At 43.5% G+C, this 23,093-nt stretch overlaps 1 protein-coding gene across 1 annotated transcript in view; it reads left to right on the top strand.

Annotated features, from left to right (window-relative positions):
* MTM1 (myotubularin 1) overlaps positions 1-23,093 on the top strand; it is a 405,405-nt gene that overhangs the window by 229,808 nt on the left and 152,504 nt on the right. The window contains exon 11 of the mRNA XM_086918601.1: positions 15,995-16,201. Within this exon, the coding sequence (XP_086774727.1) occupies positions 15,995-16,201 (207 nt within the window). The remainder of the gene's footprint in view (positions 1-15,994; positions 16,202-23,093) is intronic.

The following is a 23,093-nucleotide window of genomic DNA, read 5'->3' as shown; positions in this document are numbered from 1 at the left end:
TGTACTTTTACTTTTGGGGATTACCCCCAATATATCTCTTTGCCACTGCAGAAAGTGCAAAATGTCAAAACTTCACGTACAGGTTCCCACACCCACAGTCAATGGGCAATGCTCTATGTATGAACTGGTTGGGGATATTTACCTACACTTTTCCTCCTCTTCCACTTATTCCTTTCGTGGTTTGAAGGCTTTGGCAAACATTCTCATGTGCCCACCCTCCTCCCCAGAAGCCTTTTGATGTTACAGATATTTTTCTTCAATCTTCCTTCACATGGTCTTCTTTTCTGTGTCTTTATGTTCCATCTACATACTCGCCCTTTGTGCGGAAAAATATTTTAGATTCCGATGCTGGCTTCTAGTTTGGTTTAGTCATCATAGCCGAAGGGCGTGGCTACATCAAGGACCGGTGCTGATGACTGAGAGTGTGTGGGGTCCAGAGAAGTTTGCTGCTGACCATGCCTTGTGGCAGTGGTGGACTGGAGGTCTCCTGGACGGGCTTGTGCACTCAATGCTCGACTCTCTCAAAGTTGATGCTTGGCTTGTGAGTGGTGGCTAGCGTAGGAGGTGGCAGGTGTGTACTCACTGAAGCTGACTTTGACGCAGGGGAGGTGGTGGCTCATCATCTTAGTCGCCTGAGCTCTCCTCTTGCAATACTACCTCACTCTCGATGCCGGAAGTCCCAGGCTGCAGTTAGCCTTCAGTGCCCTGGTCTCTGAACAGGTCGAGTATTATCCGCTTGTCATTGCGCCATCGAAGCAAGTGTCAATTCGTCAAGCTCAATGGTAACGTAGGGTCTATTATATTACAGAAGGCAAGGTACGCCGAACAGGAGACCTCCTAATGGTCCGGGGACAGACAGACAGGTTGCACACCTATCTGTCCTTGGGTATTTCCCTCGACACTTAGGGCAGTAACGGAATGGAGTCCTTTCCTTAATGTGCTCATTCTCAGGTATTGAGGAACCGATGAAGCCTGGAGGGACGAGGCCCCATTTTGGTCATCGAAGTTTGTTGATCGGGGAGCCAAGGAAGAGGATGCACAATGCTTGGAACTGGAGAGTACAAACAACGATTATTACTACCAACTAGATTGAAGAATCCAAACTGGTCCGCCAACATCATCACACTGTCGACCCAGAGCTCAGAGGGACACGTCTGAACCAAACCGTAGAAAAAAAAATAATCTAACAAAGGAGGCGATGCCCATGTGCAATACCAGCAATAGTTGGAATCACTATACCTTGTGACTCGAAAGACTTATTCAAAGAAAAACTCTATATGACATGAGTATGCACAGCATGTGAATATATAGAATTACATCTAATCTATAGAAGCTGACCGCTTGCGGCGAGAAGGACCTCCCCCCGCCCCTGAATCTATCGAAGGTCAACGACCTCACAGAGTACTACAATTCAACTATGACTAACATTTTGGACGAGCTGGCCCCATTAAAACTCAAAAGGTCCCAAATCAAAGACAAAAAACCCTGGTTCAGCTGACCACTCAATAACAAAAGGCAAGCTCTCTGACTAAAAGAAAGAAACTGGAGACTGCATCCCTCAGTCTCCCAATTTAAACTTCTCTGTCAGGCCATTCTTACAGCAAGAATATCCTCTTGTCCAAAAAAGAATTCTTCAAATCAGAACTGGAAAATGCCATGAACAGACCCCGTAAACTCTTTGAAATAGTCAAACTTCAAACAATCTAGTGAAATCATCGAAAGAAACAACAAAATCCCGAATAAACTACGATGAGTTCTCCTTCTTCACAACCAAAATCCACTCGCTAGTTAACAAACTCAATGCCTCCTCTAATTTCCCCCCTCATCCTTCTGGAACCCATCTCTCCTCTTGTCCCCTCCAAGCAACACTCAAAAACAAGGCAGACTGGTCCAACTTCGAACTTTATTATGACCTTTCCATCTCGCAAATTCTCTCCTCCTTAAAACCGAACACCCACTTCAACGACCCTCTTCCCTCCAACTGCTTGGCAGCGAACTCCCCACTCATCGTTCCCATCTGGACTACCATTATCCATGCTTCCCTTCTCCATGGGTCCATACCTGACTTTCTGAAAACCTTGCAAGTCATCCCCATCCTAAAACCCACTCTGAATCTGGAAATGCCAGACAACTTAAGACCAATTTCGAATATTCCTCTTCTCGCTAAAGTGCTGGGGAAACGTGTGCAGCTACAACTAAGCCAACATATCGCCAATTTCAATTTACTTGACGACTTCCAATCTGGGTTCAGGCCTGGGCATAGCACTAAAACTACTATTCTCCACATCGTAGATGATGCTCTCCTAGCACTTGACCAAGGCAAAACCTGTCTTCTGATCCTTCTGGATCTATCCTCGTCTTTCAACACAGTCAGCCATGAGAAACTTCTTGAACGCCTCGAACACAAGATGGGTCTACGAGGTACCGTCATCAAATGGTTTGGTTTATGCCTCCAGAACCCCACCCAGAGATTCCTAGTAAACAAAATAACCTATCTGCTCCCTCCTGATCTCTATCGGTTTTCCGCAAGGCTCTACTCTGTCCCCTGCCTTGTTCAATCTCTACCTTGAACCCTTAGCTGAAATTCTTTTTTTTTTTTTATATCTGTATTCAGTTTTTACCTAACCCTTAGCTGAAATTCTTCCCACGGCCAACCTCTTCTTCCACATGTACATCAAAATCTCTTCTCGTTAGGAGATCGCTTATCTGAATGATGGCCTGCAACTAACTTTCCATTGGCTCGGCAACAACCAGCTAAAACTGAATGCCCACAAAACGAAATTCCTTCTCTTCTCCCCCACCCAAAAAAAAATCCAATGACATCCTGGAATGGACTAACTCGATCACAGCACTCAACTGCACCCCTACCATAGTGGACTCTGCCAAATCTCTCGGGATAACCTTGGACCGCAACTTGAATATGCGCAAAACTTCCAGGTTCCATGTGAGCTACTTGCGTAAACTAAAACCCTTCCTTGAAACTGCCGACCTAAAAACCGCATTGCAGGCATTAGTTATCTCCAGAATTGAATACTGCTGCTCTATCCTGTCTGGCCTACCAAAGACTTTGATGGCCCCTCTAAAAGCTTGCCTCAACGCAGCAGCTAGACTCCTATCTGACTCAATTTTTTTTACCACATCTCACTGCATCTGAAGGCCTTAAACTGGCTTCCTCTTGAAGCAAGAATCCAACTCAAGCTGGCCTTCATCACGCACAAAGCCCTGTACACGAACTGCCCGACATATCTCCCCCAGAAAATTGCGATATCTGGGAGATCCAGAGACTCCCAGTCCGCCAGTGGCTGGGTGCTCCAGCCACCCTGTTTCCGCAATTCAAAACCATATAACCGAGCGTTCTCTGGGGTTGCACCAAGAATCTGGAACTCACTCCCTTCCTTCATTAGAAGAATACCTTCTCTTTCGCTCTTCAAAAAGGAAGCGAAAACCTTCCTAATGAACAAATTCCTCCAATAACTCTCCTTTGTTGCGCATAACGCCTTTTTCTTGGCTTGTTTCAGTATATAATCTCCTGTATTGCCTGGACATCTCCGTGTACCAACTCTCCCCCCCTACCATTGTTCTGCCAGCATTCTCAGACTTTTATTATCATTGTCCCCTTGTATACAATTGCTGGGTTTATCCTTGGCGCTCGCTGAGTTTGGAACTGTACTGTTTATTGTATATATTGCTTGCCTTTGTCCTACTGTAGTCTTGCCCTTGCTGATTTTGTAACTGTACTGTTTATTGTATACATCACTGGCCTTTTTCCTACTGCAGTCATGTCCCTTGAACTGTATTGAATATTGTTTATATATCTCTGGCTCTTGTCCTTCTGTTGTCACTTATAACCCCCATCCTTGTATTTTACCTATGCCATCCAGTACGTAACATGTTTATCCCTATAAAGCGCTCTGATACCCTAACAGGTCATGTTCGTGCTATATAAAACCTAAAATAAATCAAAATAAATACATGCAGCGAACAGATGCTTACAGGGTAAGTAACATTTTCCTTTTAGATCTACAGGCTGCCAGTAGACTGGACACTTCTAAAGTCATTGGTCTTTCCTCTTCTATCCTAGATATGCAAAGGAAGAATCTGCCTCCTTTGCAAAGGTGGTTAGGAGGGCAGCAGAAGTGTTGGACCTCACCCTGTCCACAACTGTATTTTATTGATTATTTGGCATTATAGTTATACAACACAATGTAAGATTTTCCAGCAAAACCCGCTTATTGTCCCCCCCCCACACCAATTGAGTATGAAAATTAGTCAAAACGCTAAAGTTGGAAATAAATGTCTTATGCTTAAAGAGCAGAATAGAAGGAAACTACCATTTGTAGGTATAGGCTCTCAGCTGAGCTTATGTAGGCAAGTTTATTGCATTAGTTTCAATGAACACTGATTGAAGGCATCATAACAGTAGTACACACGCCTACAAATAGTCCACCAGTGGACACCATGTATTGTCGTATTTCACACTCAAATCGTTTAATTCCCATGTTACTTTCTCCATTGCCAGCTTTATCCATAGTTTGCTAGCCCAGTCCAGTACTGCCGTTATGTCTGCTGTTTTCCCCTAAGAGCTAAGAATGTTTGAATGCAAGGATCATGTTTTTGTTAGCGATAAGGATTTTATCTCAAAAGGTCGAGTCCCAAAAATGATAACGGCTGGGCCTGCATGGATTGGGAACCCCAGTACCCCTTTTATAGAATTCAAAACTCCTTCCAAAACACTGTTAGACAGGGGCATGCTCACCACTGGTGTACTTCATTCCATTCAACAGTTTCTCCAGCAGAGACTGGCAGAGTTTGCATACATCTATTTCAATGCTAGGGAGGTAATATGCCATAACATCATATGTCTATACAGAGACTTTGTTTTGAATGCTTTTACAAAATCTAGGTATGTCCTCCCATAAACTCTTCCACTCACCAGAGCTGATTTGTACATTTACCAGCTGTTGCCACAGTTTTATAGAAGCCCAGGAAATGTTTGCAGCTTTGTCTTCAGTGGTGCTGCATAAATATTTGTGGTCAGCTCTTTCAGTGAAGCATATGTGGCAAATAACTTTGACCACTAAGTGAGGGGTCTACCTGCGGCCTCTCTATTTCCTGGGTGCGAAGCTCAATGTCTCAGTTGAAAGTATTGAAGATGGTCCCCCTCTTGCACTGTGAATTAATTTCTTACACATGTGTAAAGGACTTAATCCTCCCTCCAACCCTTTCGTAATTCCCCGACTCACCCTGGAACTAAAGTCTGGGTTACTAAAAGGAGGTATGTAGAGGGATGCGAAAGATGTAAGAGTCTTCCCCTTTGTGACCACATTCCAGATTTCCAAAGTGGGTCACAGTCTACCAAAAACCTAGCCCATTGCAGGTCTCGCATTTTCGGCATCCAGGCAACAGCCCATGGCGCCTGCACATAACTGCTATGTCCTTTTGGCTCCAGTGTCTTTCCGTCTTAAAGAGACCACTCAAATTGTATTTTAAGTTTGGTTATGTGAAAATATATTGTTTTTCTCGCTCTCCTCTGTTTTCTTCTAATGAGATGCTTACTGTTGTGCAGGTGGACACCTGGGTGAAGTCAGGAACTTGCCTCCTAGTAAGCAGGGTCTTGGAAAGGTCAAAAGAAAGCAAAGACCTGGCTCTCTCTCTAGGCCTAGCTCAACCTGTTTGGCAGCTTCCCAAAACAAACTTCCTATTCGAAGCCTCCAACAAAGGATACCAGCTGAAGGAATGTCGCTACGTACCAAAGTAGCAACAGGCCTCCCTGTTCTTTAGACATAAAGGTCAGCGATCAAGCCAACAGCCTACTCGCCCCTAGGGGCAACGTTCTACTGATACTGAAGCCTCCCTCCCCACCAAGCCCCCAATCCCTATTGCTTCCCCAGTCTACTTAAATTTACCGTTGTTTGTATTATGGACTCTTCTTGATTGTTATAGCACCATGTAAATACCTGAAAATGTATGTATTACCTGTACAAGCTGTATGATGCAAAATCAATAAAAAAGATGTTAGAAAAAAAATTACTGTTGTTAGAACTCGAACACCTGGTAGGAGGTCGCATCACCTACTTCATCCCCAGGTGAAGAGCATCGCATACATCCAATGTATGCTTCAGATTGTGGAGCATAGTTACTTCCTGTCTCATCCCCCGGATATCCCACCCACACTGCAGCACCTCCTGGTGAACCACTTGTCTGTACTCTGAGGAGAAGATCACGCTCTCTTGGCTAAGGGAGCTATAGAAAGAGTGCCAGCATCCGAGATGAGGACTGGCTGCTATTTTCTAGTGCTGAAAAAGAATGGAGGTATCCATTTTATTCTCAATCTGTGCCCTTTGAGATGTTCTCCTGAAGGACAAGTTCAGAATGCTCACATTGGCCGAAGTTCTCTCTGCCCTGACCTAGGATATTGGATTTTGGTGTTAAGTTAGCAAGACTCCTATTTCCACATCCCCATCCTGCACTCACACACATGCTACCTGCTGTTTCAAGTAAGCCAAGAGCACGTTCAGCTTCCCTTTGGTATTACCAGTGCACCTTGGGTGTTCACAAAGGTAATTGTGGTGGGTGTCGCCCATATGCAGAGGTTGGGAATTCCAGTCTTCCCTTTCCTCAACAACTGATTTCTTAAGGTGGGTTCAGCTCAGTCTTAATCCACCTCTAGATGATGAAGGAACTGTTAATATAGTTGGGCTTTTTCCTTTAAGCATGCAAAAGTCGTGCCTGCTACCTTCGCAATGGCTCTCCTTCATTGGAGCCATCCCAGACGCAATGCTTTTCTGAGCTTTCCCTCTGCCTCTCAGATCAACTTTGCAGCCAGAAAGCTCACTATCAAACCATCTATGTAGGCTGATAGGATGGATTTTTTCTGTTTTCTGTGGTGCTAGTTGAAAGACCGCAAGTCATGTAAATGTCTTGTCTCTGACGTCTTGCGTTGTCCTTTATACAGCAATGTAGAGCAGTGGCTACAACTAAAGGCTATATGGAGGCACTGTCTATATTTGTGTGCCTTACTGATCAGTCTTCCCTTTTTCAACTTATTTCAATGAGTTTTTGTTAGTTGCAAGAACTTCAGCTCAAAGAGTCGGAGAACTCAAGGCTCTTTTGGTTGGTCCACCTTACAGTTTTCTACCCTATTAGTTCTTTTTACTTGCCTGTCTTTCTCACCCAAGGTGGTTTCTGCATTTTACATGGCCATTCTATTATGCCTCCATCTTTCTTTCCTCCTCCACATCTAAGAAAGGATGAGGAGTAAGAGTATAGACACCCAAGATGTGTAGTCTCCTAATACATTGACCTCGCTCATCAGGACAGATTGAAGGATCAATTTATTGTGGATTATACCAAATATCCCAGTATTCAGTAAACCCATTATAGTGATAGGAAACTCATAATGACCCGTTTCCAGACCATATACTCAGGATGGCTATACTGGGCACATATAATATCTAAGAATGGCCTTAGATAATATAGGGACCCGTCTGCTCATGAAGATAGGTCCTGGCATGAGGTATAGGGCACCCTGTCTTAAGGGTGACTTACCGAGGCCTCATGCAGTGCAGGGCAGGCATGGCACACGGTCAATTGTGCCATGTTGACCTTTCACTTTTAGCTGTACCACAACATGCAAGCCGCAGTGACAGTGGTGCATGTTTGTGGTGAGAGGTCTCTGAAGGTGGCATAAATCATGCTGCAGCCCTCGGAGGCCTTTCCTGGCTACCATGCCCTTGGTACCACAGTTACCCCTTACAAGGGGCTTACAGGTAGGCCAGAGTTGTGCCAACCTGATTTTCAAGGACCCAGGGCACACTCTGTCCCATTGCTTTAGGTACTACAACAGAAACCCACTTTCCTACAGCCATCTTTAAAACGGTTTCCGAAATATCATCCATCAGATTCATCTGGCTTAAGTGCCAGGGGAGCAGGTTCCAAAGCTTGCAGGTTGAATGTACAACACCTCTGCCACCCCACAAGGCAGTGTCAATTCTTTGTAAACCAACCTTTTGGAGGTCTCTGATCAAAGACTTCTTCCTGGGACATACCATGACAACTTGTTCTTAAGCTATTCTGCCCCAAAACCAAGGAGCACTTTATGAGCAGTGCACAATGTCTTAAATTCCACACACTCTTTTTATGGGGAGCCAATCCAGCTCCTCCAAAGCCTTTGAAACGGGTCAAATTTTATGATGTTTTTGAGCAGCATGGCAACTGCATTCTGAACTCTCTGGAATTTCTAGAGGGAGTCCTGCTGCATGACCAAATGCAAGGCATTGCAGTGGTCTAGTCTTGAAAGGACCCGTGAAATGACCAATGTCTTTTGTAAATAATTTGGAATGAAGGGCAAGATTTTGCTCAAACTTATTAACTGATGAAAAACAATATTGGTGAGTTTGATTTTTCCCTAACCCAGATTATGCCAATATTTATTACTTTAGGAACTGGGATAGGGAGAGGTCCCAGTATCTGTAGCCACCAGGTGTCTCTCCAAAAGGAAGAGTCTGTCCCAAAAAGAAGTACTTCGGTTTTATCCGTATTAAACTTAAGGCAGGGGTTGCCCATCCAGCTAGCCACTGCTCGCACACAAATAATGAAACCATGAGCCACCTCCTCAATGTTACTCGTGATAGACACCACAATGTATATGTAATCAGTGTAGGAGGGGGTTGAAAAACCAAAGGATCTAATAAGTTTTGTAAGGTGGGCCACATAAATATTGAATACGGTGGGACTGAACAACGACCCCTGTGGTACACTGCACAGCAACGAAAAGGGAATGTAAGCAAAGTCTCCTAACAAGACTGTTTGCTCTCTATCTGACAGGAATGAATGCAAAAGATTTAGAGCTGAGCCGGCAATTCCTATCTCCGATAACCTTTGCAGCAGGATTAAATGGCCAACGGTGTCAAAGGCCGTCAATAGGTCCAATAGGACCAAAGCAGCTTTGCTTCAACTGTCCATAATGTGCCTGATCACTATGTGGACCTTACTGAAGCTGAATTGAGTTGGAAAAGAGCTTGTATTGTTGATAAAATGTAATCGTGTAGTAAGATGAGGGGACACCGCTCCAGATGCCTGAACAATCCATTAATTATATCCTGCTGCAGCCATATTAGTTGCCCCTCAGCAATGGTTGAGAGGAATCTGGAATATTAATAAAATCTTCCTTATTGACTTTATTCCTAGCCTGCACTAATCTGGCCTGGCCTAAGTTTTTCATGGCTGGTTTCTCTGCCCTATAATAAATGCTAAACCTTACTCCGATAAGTTCCGACCTTGTGAGTGGCAAGATATCTTCAACTTGTATTCACATCTTCAAAGTGTAAATTGAAATTTCCAACAATGATTTAATTCACTAATTGAAGACTCGATTCAAGGAGCTCGTTCAGCACCTCCAAGAATTGCTTTTTATGGCCTGAAGGTCTATAGATTTGCTGCCCATAAAATATGGAATTGTTATCCTCTTTACATTTAAAGGAGAGTGCTTCACAGTCCTTTATCTTGACAAGTTGTTCCGCAAGGTTGAAGTAATCGTGGTATATTACCCCAGACCCCCACCTTGCTTTCTTTCCCTGTCCGGCCTAATAATTTTATAGCCCATAGGGAGTAAAATGGCTATATCCGGGTTCGAAGAAGAGTCTGCGAAGAAGTCTAAGAAGACAATCTCTGGTCCATATGAGTCAAGATAATCAAATTGTTCACGTTTGTTTTTCACAACAGATTGGGTATTCATCAGTGTACTTTTAACTTTTGTGACACTATTATCACTAGGTGAAATAGATCTGGAGAGGTTCTGGTTGAACACCGCCCCAGCTAAGAGCGGCTTAGCTCCGCAGGAATATCTACAAATATGGCTCTCATAGTTGTTAACATCTAATTTGAAATAGAATTTAGTACATGGCAGGAAGGAATGTCGTTTTATATTGCAACACAGATTCCCTTGAATAGGTAATACATTGGGAATGGTGTTTTGTAGTTTCCACTAATCAGTAGGAAATGCTTGTTTGTGAACAACACAAACTTAGGATGGTGCCAGACTGATAACAGGCACCCCAGGAGGGTATGTTGGGTCTTAGACCAGCTATCTCACAGTGCCACCATAAGCCCAACTAATCTAGACCGGGAGCGAACAGTTCTAGCAACTACTGAACATGACAACCCTTTTACCTCAGGAACCGTACTGCACGTCTAGAACCTTTTGCTCAGACACTCCTGCTTTATTTCACTCAGCGAAATAAACAAAGAATACAGAAAGGGGCATTTTTCAATATTTATTGAACCAAAGTGATTCTTGTGTAGAAAATATGATATGTGCTGCAATGATCAATAGACAAAGAAGATAAAAATTAGAAGTGTCAAGACAGTGAATAAAACGAAGATTTCCACCATCATCTTAAAACAACTTATATATGCACTCATATACAATATTATAACATTCTAGCGTGCTCCTATGATGCAAACCCTAACCTACATTTCTACGGTGTAAATGTATGGTCTGCCAAGAAACCCCTTTCTGGATGATCCCACCCCTTTACTTGGTAAATGTGTAGGACCCTGTCTTGGGCATGAACTGGACACCCCTCAGAGAAATAAGTCAGCTGCTGGGCAAAAGCCTCAGCATGCAGGGACCCCTCGAAGTCAGCAGAAGTGACTCCTCTGATTATAATTGGGGAAACAAAAGCTTACATATAGAACAAGCATTGGTAAAGCCGATAGGTGTCTCCTATTCGAAATCTATTGACTTTCTTAACTTTTTTGTGGTGTGACGGGAGGAGCAAGCTGGTTGGGGAAGAAGATTACATGAGCCAACAACAACGGGGCAGGGCGCCACAGCGTAAAGAAAATCAAAAGTCTAATTTTAAAAAGCGCTGTGACCCGGACCTCACTATCCGTGGCATAGAGTTTTTTTCTCACTTATAATTTGTTTTTCATTATATTTAAGCTGCAACGCACCATCGTTGACTGTGTCATAGCGCTTTAAAAATAAAAAAAGTTCAGTCTTGCTGCTGCACAACGTGGATTAAAAAAACAAGCTTTCGCCACTGCACGAATGAAAAGAAAAGAAGCGCTTACCAACTAATTGAAGAAGATGGTTTAACGCCACAAGTAAAAGATCCAGTCCTGATGGGCGGTCCCAAAATGAGACCGGGTGGTAACAAGGAGGAACTAAGAAGCCTCATTATCAATCGGAAGCTAGCATTTACCATGGAGGATGACGCAGCCAATGAAAAATATGGGTGGGGCTTCCACACCACTTCTAAAACATACCCTAATACAGCATGCCTCGCAAAGCGAGCAGCGCAAGCGCTGCAACGCTAGGCTCTACCTAAAAAGTCATTCTTGCCTTGCGCCAAGATTGTGATCAGGCTGTCATTCCACAGGTAGCTGTCGCCATTTATATATCGCACCTGAGGGCTTTGTACACAAAGCCAAGGCAGTGTGATAGTGTTCTCTGTGTTAGCAAGGTCAAAGTTTCCAAGAAACACATCCAATGCAACTGTGTGTCAAACGTCGATATGACAAAGTGAAAGCAACTTTAGGAAAGAACTGTGTACATGTAAAAATGGCACTATTTCCTACCAGGCTGAACTCGATCACATGACAAGGGGTTCTGGCGCTGGTTGCATGCAGGCTTGCCTTTGGTGTACCTGCAGCGCATTCACTCCATCGCTGGTTTTAAAGAGGCCAAGAGCTCCTACAGACTCTGCCCACTATCACCTGATTCGCTTTGCCCAGCCATTGCAGGACAGAGTCCACACATCCGCGTGAAAACGATAGAACAGTTTTAAAATGCAATTTGCCCAAAAGATGCAGGGCGTAGCATAAAACCAATATATGTACAAACAGGAAAAGATAAAATCACAATGCTTTACAAAGAATTCGCATCTGCGACACCGCCTGTTTAAATGGGGCCGAGAGTTCTTATAGACTCCTCCCACTATCACCTGATTGGCTTTGCCCCGCCAATGCAGGACAGGCAGTGCGGCAGCCTGAGTGAGAGAGAGCAGTTTAAAATGCATTTACCCAAAAGATCCAGCGGGCTGCATAAAAACAATATATGTGCAAATAGAAAAAAATAAAATCACAATGCTTTACATTAAGAATCATTTAACAGTATATCTGGGGAATCCCCCCATGACCCAGGGGTTAAACACCAATTTAGCCTTAATGGGACCCCATCAACTGTTCCTTATATGCGAACATGGCATGCAGAGGTGGAGATATCTGAAAAATATCTGCATACTCAAATGCCCCTTTATCACATAAAGCTTACCCACTTAAAACAGAGTTCCTGATGACATCCCCATCCAGCTCCTTCATTCCCTTAAGTTGTGAAGTACCCTAAATTCCTTTATTTCTATTTGATGAGAAAGCTTGATTCTGACTTAGAACGTTTCAAGCAGAGTAGAGCCATAATACACTGCTAGCGCTTTTTGGCTGCTGCCATACCCTCTCCTACCAGTTTAGGCAATTCAATGTTAGTTAGTGTTGTCACCCCTGTCCCTTTGGGAGCGGAGACGTGAATCTTGCAGGCAACCCGCAGGTCATCCCGAGAATCAGTCTTCCCAATCCCCCTCTTCTGCAGAGACAGCCGCCAAGCTTCATTTGGTTGCCATAAGTGGTGCACAATTACCCTATGGGTGATAGAATATAGCACTTTTCCCAAGGTGGCACTAATCACATCGGCAGTCCACCAGATCGTTCATGGTGGCTATGCCACACCTTCCTCCACATCAGAGGGGAGTGTTAATGCAGGATGTGTGAGCTTTACTCTACAAATGAGCCATTGAGAGGGATCCGGACTCTGAAATACTGATACCTTGTTACTCTTGCTAATTCTTCATTCAGAGTAGGATGGAAGGCTTTGGCCTATCTTCACCCTCTTGAATGCTATCCTAGAGAAGGACAGATTCAAAATGCTCATGATGGCCCAGGTTCCGTCTGGCCTGGATTCCAGCAACTGGATCATGGTCTTGGACCTGCAGGATGCATTTTTTCATAAACTCCTACTGCTGTCTCTCAGACATTACCTGCAGTTGAAAGGAGGCCAAGAGCATTTTTAGTTTACTGGGTTTTAACAAAAGGGACAGTGGTTGTCGCTACTTTTCATCGAACGTTGGGGATACCAGTTTTCCCCTACCCCGACGACTGGCTGTTAAAGGCAGACTTGCCTACAGTTGATCGTAGACCACCTCCAGAATCAGGAAACCTCCTAACATTGTTGGGGTTCTTGATCAACGGGCCTAAGTTGCACCAGACCCCTTTGCAGAGGTTTCCTTTCATTGAAGCTGTCCTGGGCACGGTACGGTTTAGGCCCTTTAGCCTGTTGCAAAGAGTCCACGACATTCGAGCTATGCTCCCTCCTGCATCCTCCTTAACGACTATGCCAGGTGGCATATGCAGGCTCTTCTATGGAATCTCAAGTCCTAATGGGCCCTCATCAAGGAAACATGTCTGATTCCATTTACATGTTGGAGGAGACTGTACATGCTCTGCAGTGGTGGCTGATCAGCTGCAATTGGACCAGCGAAAGACCCTCCTCTTCCTTCCGAACCCAGAGCTGACGGTGGAGACTGATGCTTCAAGGCTGGGTTGGGGTGTCCACCTGGGGGAGGTGGAGCTCGGAGGACTCTGGTCTCTGGAGGAAACCCAGCTACATATGTTTGGAGGATCGGGCCATTCATCTGATCTGGTGTTGAATGCCTACCTACCATCTATCAAAGTGGGGAAGCTGGTGCAGGTTCTCACAGACTACACCACTGTCATATGGTACTGCAAAAAGCAGGGCACAGTGGGTCCTGTGCGAGGAGAACCCGCTCCTATGGAGTTGGAATATGAAGGCATTTCCCTGGTTATGGGCAATCTGGGATATATTTCCATTCCTGGGTGGACCAGCTCAATCTCTGGCATCTTGTGGATTACAAATGGTGTCTGCATTCTGAGTTGGCACAGGACATCTTCAGGCAGTGAAGAGAACCTTTCTAGATCTTTTCACCATTTTTGAATGCAGTGTCAGTGGATTTGTGTGTTGATGTTTCTGCAGGGAGACTCAATCAGATATGCAGTCTGTATTCCCTTCCGCCTCTGTCTCACCTTCCCCAAATTCTGAAAAAGGTCTGGGGACAACTTGCCCAAACCATCCTAGTAATTCTGGACTGGCGGGGGAGTGTGGTACTCGGAGCTTCGGGCCATGAGCATCTGTCCTCCGATCAGGCTACCACCTTTGCAGGATCTTATGTTGCAGCAGCAGGGCATAGTCCTATTCCCTGAAACTGTGCATCATACACCTCCAAACGTGGAGATGTTGCGGCGGCTATTAGCTGCATTTGATTTGGCATGCAAAGTGGTGGATGTCATCCTTGCCGCACACCATCCTTCAAGGAAGTACAATAATGCCAGGCTCTGGGGCAGATGTGTGGCCTGGTGTGGAACCTGCAAGACAGACCCTTTACAAGCCATACTGTTGAATGTCTTACTGTTTGTTTTGTCATTGGTCCAGCAAGCCCATTCTATGTGCACTATTAAAGGGTATTTGTCAATCCACAATCCTCTTTTAAATCCTCTATTGTGATGTGGTTTATTAAAGGTTTAACACATTTTCCGTCCCAGCTGTTTTGTGATACCACAATGGGAACTTAATTTGGTCTTGATGTTTCTCTTGTGTATGCCCTTCGAGCTTGTCAACAGCTGCGCTTTGTGTCTTCTGACTTTGATAACTGTCTTACCCTTTGAAGTAACTTCAGCTCCTTACATAGGTGAACTTCAGGCACTGTTGGTACAACCGCCCTACATCTTTTTTCTGAACAAATTTGCTGAAATCTCAGGTGGCCTTCTTGTCGAACATTGTGACGTCGTTCTACGTTTGGTAATCCATCACTGCCCCAGCATCTTTGCTTTAACTTACCCCTCAAACTGGAAGGAGAGACTTTATTGGTTGGACCCCAAAAAAGGTTTAACAATGATCGTACCAAGGACTATCTAGAGGACAATCAGCTTTTTGTGGGGTTCTGTGGGTCAAAGACGTGTAAGGCTGTGTAGAAAAGTACACCATTGAGGTGAATAGTCCTCTGCATTAAGATCTGCAAGGCTCTGGCTAAGAATTGTCATAGGGCTGAAGGCCCATTTCAAGCCAGGGAATATCTCACAATAGCTGACGGTGATCAGACCAGATACAAGTCTTGATCTGCAACGTCACTATCTGCAAGCAAGAGACTAAGTAGGTCGAGAGTGACCTTTCTCGTTTGTGATGCAACAGCAAAAAAAAAGACTGAGCATCCTCAAATTCCTTGGCTAATGGATCCTCAGGTCATCCATCCTCAAATTAAAATCCCCTAGAATTACTAATCTGTAGTAAGCAAACACTCACAAAATCACTAAAATCATCTAGAAACTCAGTAGTATTAGGGAGACTTTAAACCAGGAATGCCACTAAAATCTTCTATCAGTACTTGAAAAGGTAATATGTGGTTGGGAGAGAAACCACCTATGACCTCTTTTTAAAGATGGCCACCATACCATTCACCTGGACAATCCGTTTTCCATGCTACAGCACGAAATAAAGTCTTAACTATCCTGTTCGATAAAATCAAGAATATCAATATTATTTTTGAGGCGTCGGTCTGTATTCAAAATAGCACTTTAAGACTAGAAAGACTATTTTTTATTAGAGACCATACCTCTGTGCATGTCTTGGAGCTGCAAGAAGTGAGGAGCTATCTGTGCCTCCGGAATATTTGTTAGCTTGTTCCTTTTTTCATGAGAAGATATTCTGTGCTTTCAAAGATACTGTATAAATAAAGTAAAATATTTCAGTCTTGTACTATTAAGTTGTTTGTAATGTTTGTGCTAACTAATGTAGTTGTTCCTACTCACCGTGTGCAGGTTGTTAAAATGTATTATTTTAAATTGGAGTCTGTGTATCTACCTTCAAATTCTCTGTAATAAATGTCATTATATTGTGAATTCTTTAAAATAGTATTTTTTTCATCAGCTTGTTTTGACAGGAGCTATTCAAGTAGCTGATAAAGTTTCCTCAGGAAAAAGCTCTGTATTGGTGCACTGCAGTGATGGCTGGGATAGGACAGCACAGTTGACCTCGTTGGCCATGCTAATGCTGGACAGCTACTACAGGACATTGCTGGGTTTTGAAGTATTAGTACAAAAAGAATGGATAAGCTTTGGACACAAGTTTTCATCCGTAAGCATGACATTTATTTTTAAAATTGTTGTATTAATTGTGAAATATTAGCCAATTGTCAATGCTGATCTCAAACGTTTGTGTTTCTCGCATAGCAAAACAAATCTAAACATAAAAAAGGCAGAACAAAGGCTTTAGGTAAGATAATTTAAAGCATGCAAGAGCCAATCAAAATATTTAGGCAGAAATTTGACATCACTTTGCTTTAAAGCCATTTAGATTTTGCCTACAAAATTGGATATATATTTTAGAAAAGGAAGGTCACTAAAACATTTATTTGCCTTGGTGTGAAAAGATCAGTCATTTGTGCGATCGAGGAAAATGACTTTGCAACAAACCTGGTAAATATCAATTAAAGCAGAATACTATATTTATGTGAATCTCAGAGAAAGAGTTGGAAATAATGATTGAAATTTTGCTCTGTGCTGCTCAGGAAAATTTCACCCAAGGCTGAGAGACCTGTTTCTGTGTTCAGATTGTTGCCTCCTGAGCAGCTTTCCACATTGGGGAAATTCATCAGCTGTTAAATACTCACCACATGGACAGGACTTGCATATATAACGAGGCATGGCAGCTCCTTCCGTGGTGGATCTCAGATGTCAACCTGATAGGTGGCAGGCTGTTCTCTCCTCTGGAGTAGGTCTCGTGCGTACTTATGAATCCACTCTGGGTTGGGGAGGACACCTGGACAACGTGGAGATCAGGGACCAGCACCATCATATTTATCTTTTGAATCTGTTTGGTCCTCTGTACCTTTCTGCCTTCCATCGAGGGCATGTCGATACAGGTGCTGTCAGACAACACAGCCGCCATATGGTACTGCAACAAGCAGGGCATTATGGGCTCCCTTGCCTTCTGTCTGGGAGCCTCTGCAGCTTTGGCGGTTATGGAACTTCAGCAGATAACTCTGAAGTTCGAACACTTGGTAAGATCCCACTAATTCAGGGTAGACTGATGCAGCAAGCGTAGTTTTACCGATCACAGTAGCTTCTAAATCTGGAATTGGACTAGGTATGTATGTTTGCCCGGTTGGGAATGCCTTCACTAGATCTTTTCACTACCTTTACACTCCAGAGTTTTCTCTTCATGTCTCGGTAGGAATCTTGTTCTGCCTTCGATGGTGTTGTAGCTCTTTTAAACATTTATTTCTGTGCAGCTGATCCTACAGGCCATGAAGAAAGTTAGGTGCGCCAAAACGCACCTGATTCCAGTAGCCTCGAACGGTGCCATGAGGGCCCAACGTTCAGAACTGCTGACCTTCTGTATCTGCACTTCAATTTGGTTTCCAGCAACAGGGCAAAGTACTGAATTAGAACCTCCACTATCTGCACCTTTATACCTGGAAACTGAGCATAACCATCCAAGAGGCTTTAATCTTCTGATGGAAGCGCTAAATGTGATTTTGGTTGCCCATCACCCTTCTACTGAGAACTTTGGTCCAGGTTAGTTGCCTAGTGTGACAAGAAGCAGGCTGGTTCTCTATAAGCTAACTTGTCTAATGCCCTTTTATTTATGTTCTCTTTGGCCTGGTAAGGTTTTTCTGTGGGAACGGCTTAGTTATTTAATAGCCCTTTTCGATTGGCTTTGTTTTTCTAATCAGCCGTCCTTATTCAAATCAACACTTGTCGTAAATTTTTAAAGGGACTTTCAGATGTTTCCCCCTACTCCCTTCATTATGCCTCTGTGGGACCTGCATTTAATCCTCATTTTTCTGATGTATGCTCTTTTCGAGCCTCTACACAGTTGTACCTTGATGCTTCTAGCTCCAAAGACTATATTTCATGTTGCAGTTACTTCTGCACATTGCGTCAGTGAGCCACAGGCATTTTCAATCCAGTCTTAGTACAGTCACCTTCCCTTTCACGGTACTGCTTAGGACCTATCCATGCATTCTTCTGAAAGTGGTGTCGCCCTTCCATTAGGGTCAGTTCATCACACTTCCCGTTTCTTCCTTCTGCCTGATCCTTCTAAGGAGTAGGGGAGACTGCAATTTTTTGATCTGCAATGGGTCCTTAGCATACATGGGCATAACTAAGGTGTATCAGGTGGATGATCGGATTTTAGTTAGATTGGTTAGTGTGAAGAAAGGAAATGAGGTTTCCATTAGAAGAGTAAGTTACTTACCTATAACAATGCACTTTGCCGTGAATACTGTTTCTAACTGCAGATTCCCCACCACTTGCCCACCTCTCCATTCTGTGCACTGGACTTTTTTTTGGAATAAAGTTTCAAGTTAGTTTTGGAGAGTGATTCTCTCTTTTTATAAAGATACTTTATGGTCCAAACACAGGGCAGACGTCCACCCACCCGTATTTGTTTTGATGAAAGCGGTGTTGCCCTGTCAGTCACTTCATAGACTGAGGCTTACCTTGCATTATTAAACATACAGTGTTCAATATGTCTGTCAGAGCCAAAAACCTATTCCCAAGTTATATTTTAAACCATTCTTTTGCCATTGCTTTAGAGTCCTACATTTTAGATATTGCTTCATGAGAGCTGGTGTTGACCTTGCACTTTACTACAGTCTGGTCAGACCAGATTACCAAGATCTAGGTAACCATTAACTAAATATGTGAAGCAAGCATTTATTTTTTATTATTTGCATTTATAATGTGCAGCAGCTACCGAAAAAGGGTTTCCTGGTGCATAACTTTTGTAGGTGTGCCAGCACATCATTGTTACTGGTAGAAGGTCTGAAAACTGAAAGAAAATGGCAAAGATGGTGAAAGTTATCGGATGCACAGAATCATGACTTCGGGGCTTCTACAGAATCAGAAATATGGCTTTTCTGATTGGCATCTTAGGCATTTGACTCTTGATTAAACAAGGCCCTACTCTTATGGGTGAGGGAAATGTATATAATTTCTTAGAGCCTACCACATGAAACGTCAGCCATGGCAAAGATAGCTTTGGGCCTGAGAATCCAATATTTACAAGGAAAACCTTAGGAGTATCATTTTGGACAAGTGTGTTTGGAGCCTGATAAGCCACAAGGAAGCCTGTGAATGGGAATATGAAAAATGTTGAAAGTAGCCCTGGAGACGGTCACAGTATCCTTAATTCTGATGGTCTCTGCCAAGTCACCATTGGGCATTGCAGAAGCAACAATAATATCCTATGTTTTACTCTTTCGACGTTTAGATATATGCCGGCAACACAAGGGAAATGGACAGCATTTTTGTACTCTTTGCAGAAGATATTAACTGTTTTCCAGTGCAGACTCCTAACCTGCTTGCTCTAAGTAAGCAAAAACAATGTACATTAGACCTCCATTAATGAGAATTCTCAGTGTTGTTGCATCCTGTAATCTTTAATCCTTACACTAAGAGCCCCATTCATGTGTCCATCCAAACATGCTTATTTTTTCTGCCCATTTTTATATCCTGAAGATCACAGTTGTTTAACTTTCGATCAATTAGTCCGCATTTGTAAAGCGCAACTCTGTCACCCCTAGGGGTATCTGTGTACTGTTTATCCATCAAAGATCCTGGTCTTGAGTCCCTTTATGAAGTCTATCAGTGAGGGGGCGTATAGTGCTGGAGGGGGAGGCATTCCAGATCTTGGCTGCGGTGTAGAAGGGGGAGCTGCTAATCCTGCGGATGCTGGGGTTGTGTGCGAGCAAAGAGGAGTAAAGGTGTCTAGCGGGTTGGTGGAAGTTCAGTCGATGGTTGAGGTAGTCTGGTCCTAGGTCATGGTTGTAGCTTTTTATAACCTCAACAATTAATTTCATTACAAGAACGGAGGCTACATTATGCAATGACTTTTAATTGCAGATCCAAGCCAGTCGCATCACAATATAAAGGTTCCAATAAGAACACTGAGATGAAGTAATAGACAATACATAGCAACCAAAAAGCCTCTTTTAAATGCGGCTCCAAGCAGATAAGTAGCATATATTTTTCTCCTTATCTTAATACTATTGTCAATTAATATTGTAATGGTTCTTATTTTCTGGGGAGGTTTGATTTGGTTGAGTTATTTCTCATTATTTTTTTAGCCTGTGGTATTCTCCCTATCATACCTTTATGTAGTTTTATCTACACTCCCCTAATCCCCCCCTCCCACCTCCCCGGATCTGCAATTTACGGAGATCCTACCCTCCCCCCTTCACCTTTAGGCTTTGACTTTGTCGCCCTTCTTCACTCGTGAGCATTTACTGCCAAATTACACCGATTCGGAGAAACCCTTGTCTCCGTTCGTTTGTCTTTTTGTTCCTGTTTCGCCCCCACAGTCAATAATGCGCTTCTTACATGCGCTACCACAGGCTGCCTCGGTAATCACGCAGACAATTAGACATGCTTCCCTGGCAAACACGGAGACAATCCTCTCCGGGGAAGCAAGCAATTAGTACCTTTCTGGTCCGACGATCCTTACCTCGCGTGTGGAACTAGCCCGACTCCGTGTGGAGCAAACTGCGCAAACTGCTTAAAGGGCATACCTCCTATCACGCATACCTCCTATCACGCCGAGCTTGCTCCTCTACCGACTCGCGACGGGCATAGTCCATTAGAGGAAAGCTCCCTGGCGAACCTCACGCTTCGTGAGTGTCTCGCCTAGGGACTTTCCTCTCGCCTCATGACAGTTGGCACCCAGCTGTTAATGTACACGGAGCCTCGCTACGGAGCCTCGCTACCTTCGCTGCACAGAGATAGTTCCTGGCCTAAAAAGATATATAAAAATAGATATACAAAAGGGGCTTAAAGGCATTTGCCATATACCTACTCACCTACTCCCAAATACACTTAACTTCTCTAAAGATTTCTCCTTGAATCAGCCCTTCTACCCCATTTCATAATTTTATATATATAGTATATATATATATTATAAAAAATAATAATAATAAGGGTGAATAATCCCATATATATATAAAAAAAAAAAAAAATGAGTAAAGCACTATGCAAAACATTTCTGATTCAGATTCAGAAGAAAATAGTGATACTATTCCTAACTTTAATAGGGAGGATTTCCGGTCTATGATCCAGAAGGAAATGAAATCCTGCCTTCAAGAAACCTTTTCACAATCTACCCCCTTTAAGAGACCAATACCTCCACAAGAGGATACTCCTGATGTTTTGAATGGTGAGAAGGTTGGTGCTAAACGCACTAAAAAAAGTAACAACATTATTTCCGAGACCCATGTGAGCACAGGAGGTCCTAGCACCTTTGATATTGTTGGTGGTCCTAGCACCACAAAATTTTCGGATGGTCCTCGCACCTCAAATAATAGAGATGTCTTCTATGACACACATCATTCGGGTGCCTCTTACGGCCCAAATACCTTGGGACGCCCTTAGCGGCTCATTATCACTAACTGCTCAAAACTTCCAAGAGGGCTCGGATAATGATGATGACCTAGACCCAGACGAATACGTTCTGGACTTAGATGATGGGGATTTTGGAATTTTTGACCAAGAGGATGAAGCCCCCTCTACATCCAAGGATAGTATTTTGAACCCCTTGGGAGAGGAGATGTTTTCTCCCCTAAATTTAAAGCACCCACGTTCCACACAATGGTCCCCTCAGGAGCACGTATCTAAATTCATCAAAAAATGGATTCGGTTCCCTCTTGAAAGAGGAACAAGGAATATTTTAAGGGCTGAATGTTCAAGACCCTCAATCGATGACAAAGCATGCTATGCTCCTAATTTGGATCCTGAACTAATTAAATACCTGTTTAGACTTGGCCCTGACCCCAGAAAAGGTCTTGAAAAAGCATTTAAAGGCTGCCAAGATCGTCCATTAGACGTTCTTGGTCCATTGAGTAGAATTCTTGACTCCGCTGAAGAATGCTACCTTAGGGGTACCCAACTCGATACTGATCTAATACGAGGTTGGAGTCAAAGAGCCCTCATTCTCCTAGGTAATGCCAATACTAGTATCAACTCAGAAAGGCGTAGACTCATCCTTTTTAAACTAGACCCTAAACTCACAGATATGGCTGAGAAGGAACCCTCTTCGAATCCAAAGGGCCTACTCTTTGGTGAAGAGCTTATAAGATCTTTAGGAAAGTACGTCTCGACTTTTACTGCCCTCGATAAGGCCCAAAAGAATATGAGGAGAGTATTTAACAATAATGTTTTTGGAAGGGCTGGAAGAAGGGGCCTCCCTTCCGGCCGTTATAACCAAAGGCCCTACCAGAGATCACGTCCCTTCGGAAGAGGCTCATACCAGAGCAATTACTCCAACACCTTCAACCGCGGAAGAGGAAATCGAGCAAGAGGTGGAAGATCTCGCTCATCCTTCTCATCTAACTCTCCAAGTAAGTTCCCTTCCTTTACTCTCTCCTTCTTTCCCTCCAAAAGTAGGAGGCAGACTGAAGCTTTTTTCCAAAAAATGGGAGGAAATAACTCGAGACCCGTGGGTTCTGTCAACAGTAACAGGCTTTATTATAGATTTCGTTCAAACCCCCTTTCAAACCTCTTTCCCGAGGGATATTCCCATCTCATTGGAGAAGGAGAAAATAGTAGAGGAAGAGATATCCTCTATGCTCCAAAAAGGAGCAATATTAGAAGTCCCCATGGATTCTCTAACCTTCATAAGCTCCTTGTTTCTTGTCGAGAAAAAAGGAAAAGGTTGGAGACCGGTTATAAATTTGAAGGGCCTGAACAAATTTCTCGTTTACAGGCATTTCAAAATGGAAGGGATACATCTCCTGAGAGACCTTCTTCAAAAAGGAGACTGGCTAGTCAAACTAGATTTGAAGGACGCCTACTTCACTATTCCAATGGCGGAAATACATCAACCTTACCTACAGTTTCTTTGGAAAAATCATCTTTATCAGTTCAGGGCTCTCCCCTTCGGACTTTCGTCCGCCCCTTGGTGTTTTACCAAGGTAATGAGAGCAGTAGCTTCTTTCCTAAGAGAACGAGGTGTTCGTCTTATTATTTACCTC

The sequence above is a fragment of the Lissotriton vulgaris genome, chromosome 4_1 (assembly GCF_964263255.1).
Source record: "Lissotriton vulgaris chromosome 4_1, aLisVul1.2, whole genome shotgun sequence".
In the NCBI taxonomy this organism is placed as follows: Eukaryota; Metazoa; Chordata; class Amphibia; order Caudata; family Salamandridae; genus Lissotriton; species Lissotriton vulgaris.
The sequence above is the reverse complement of the archived record's forward strand: the minus strand, read 5'-3'. Positions and strand labels throughout refer to the sequence as shown.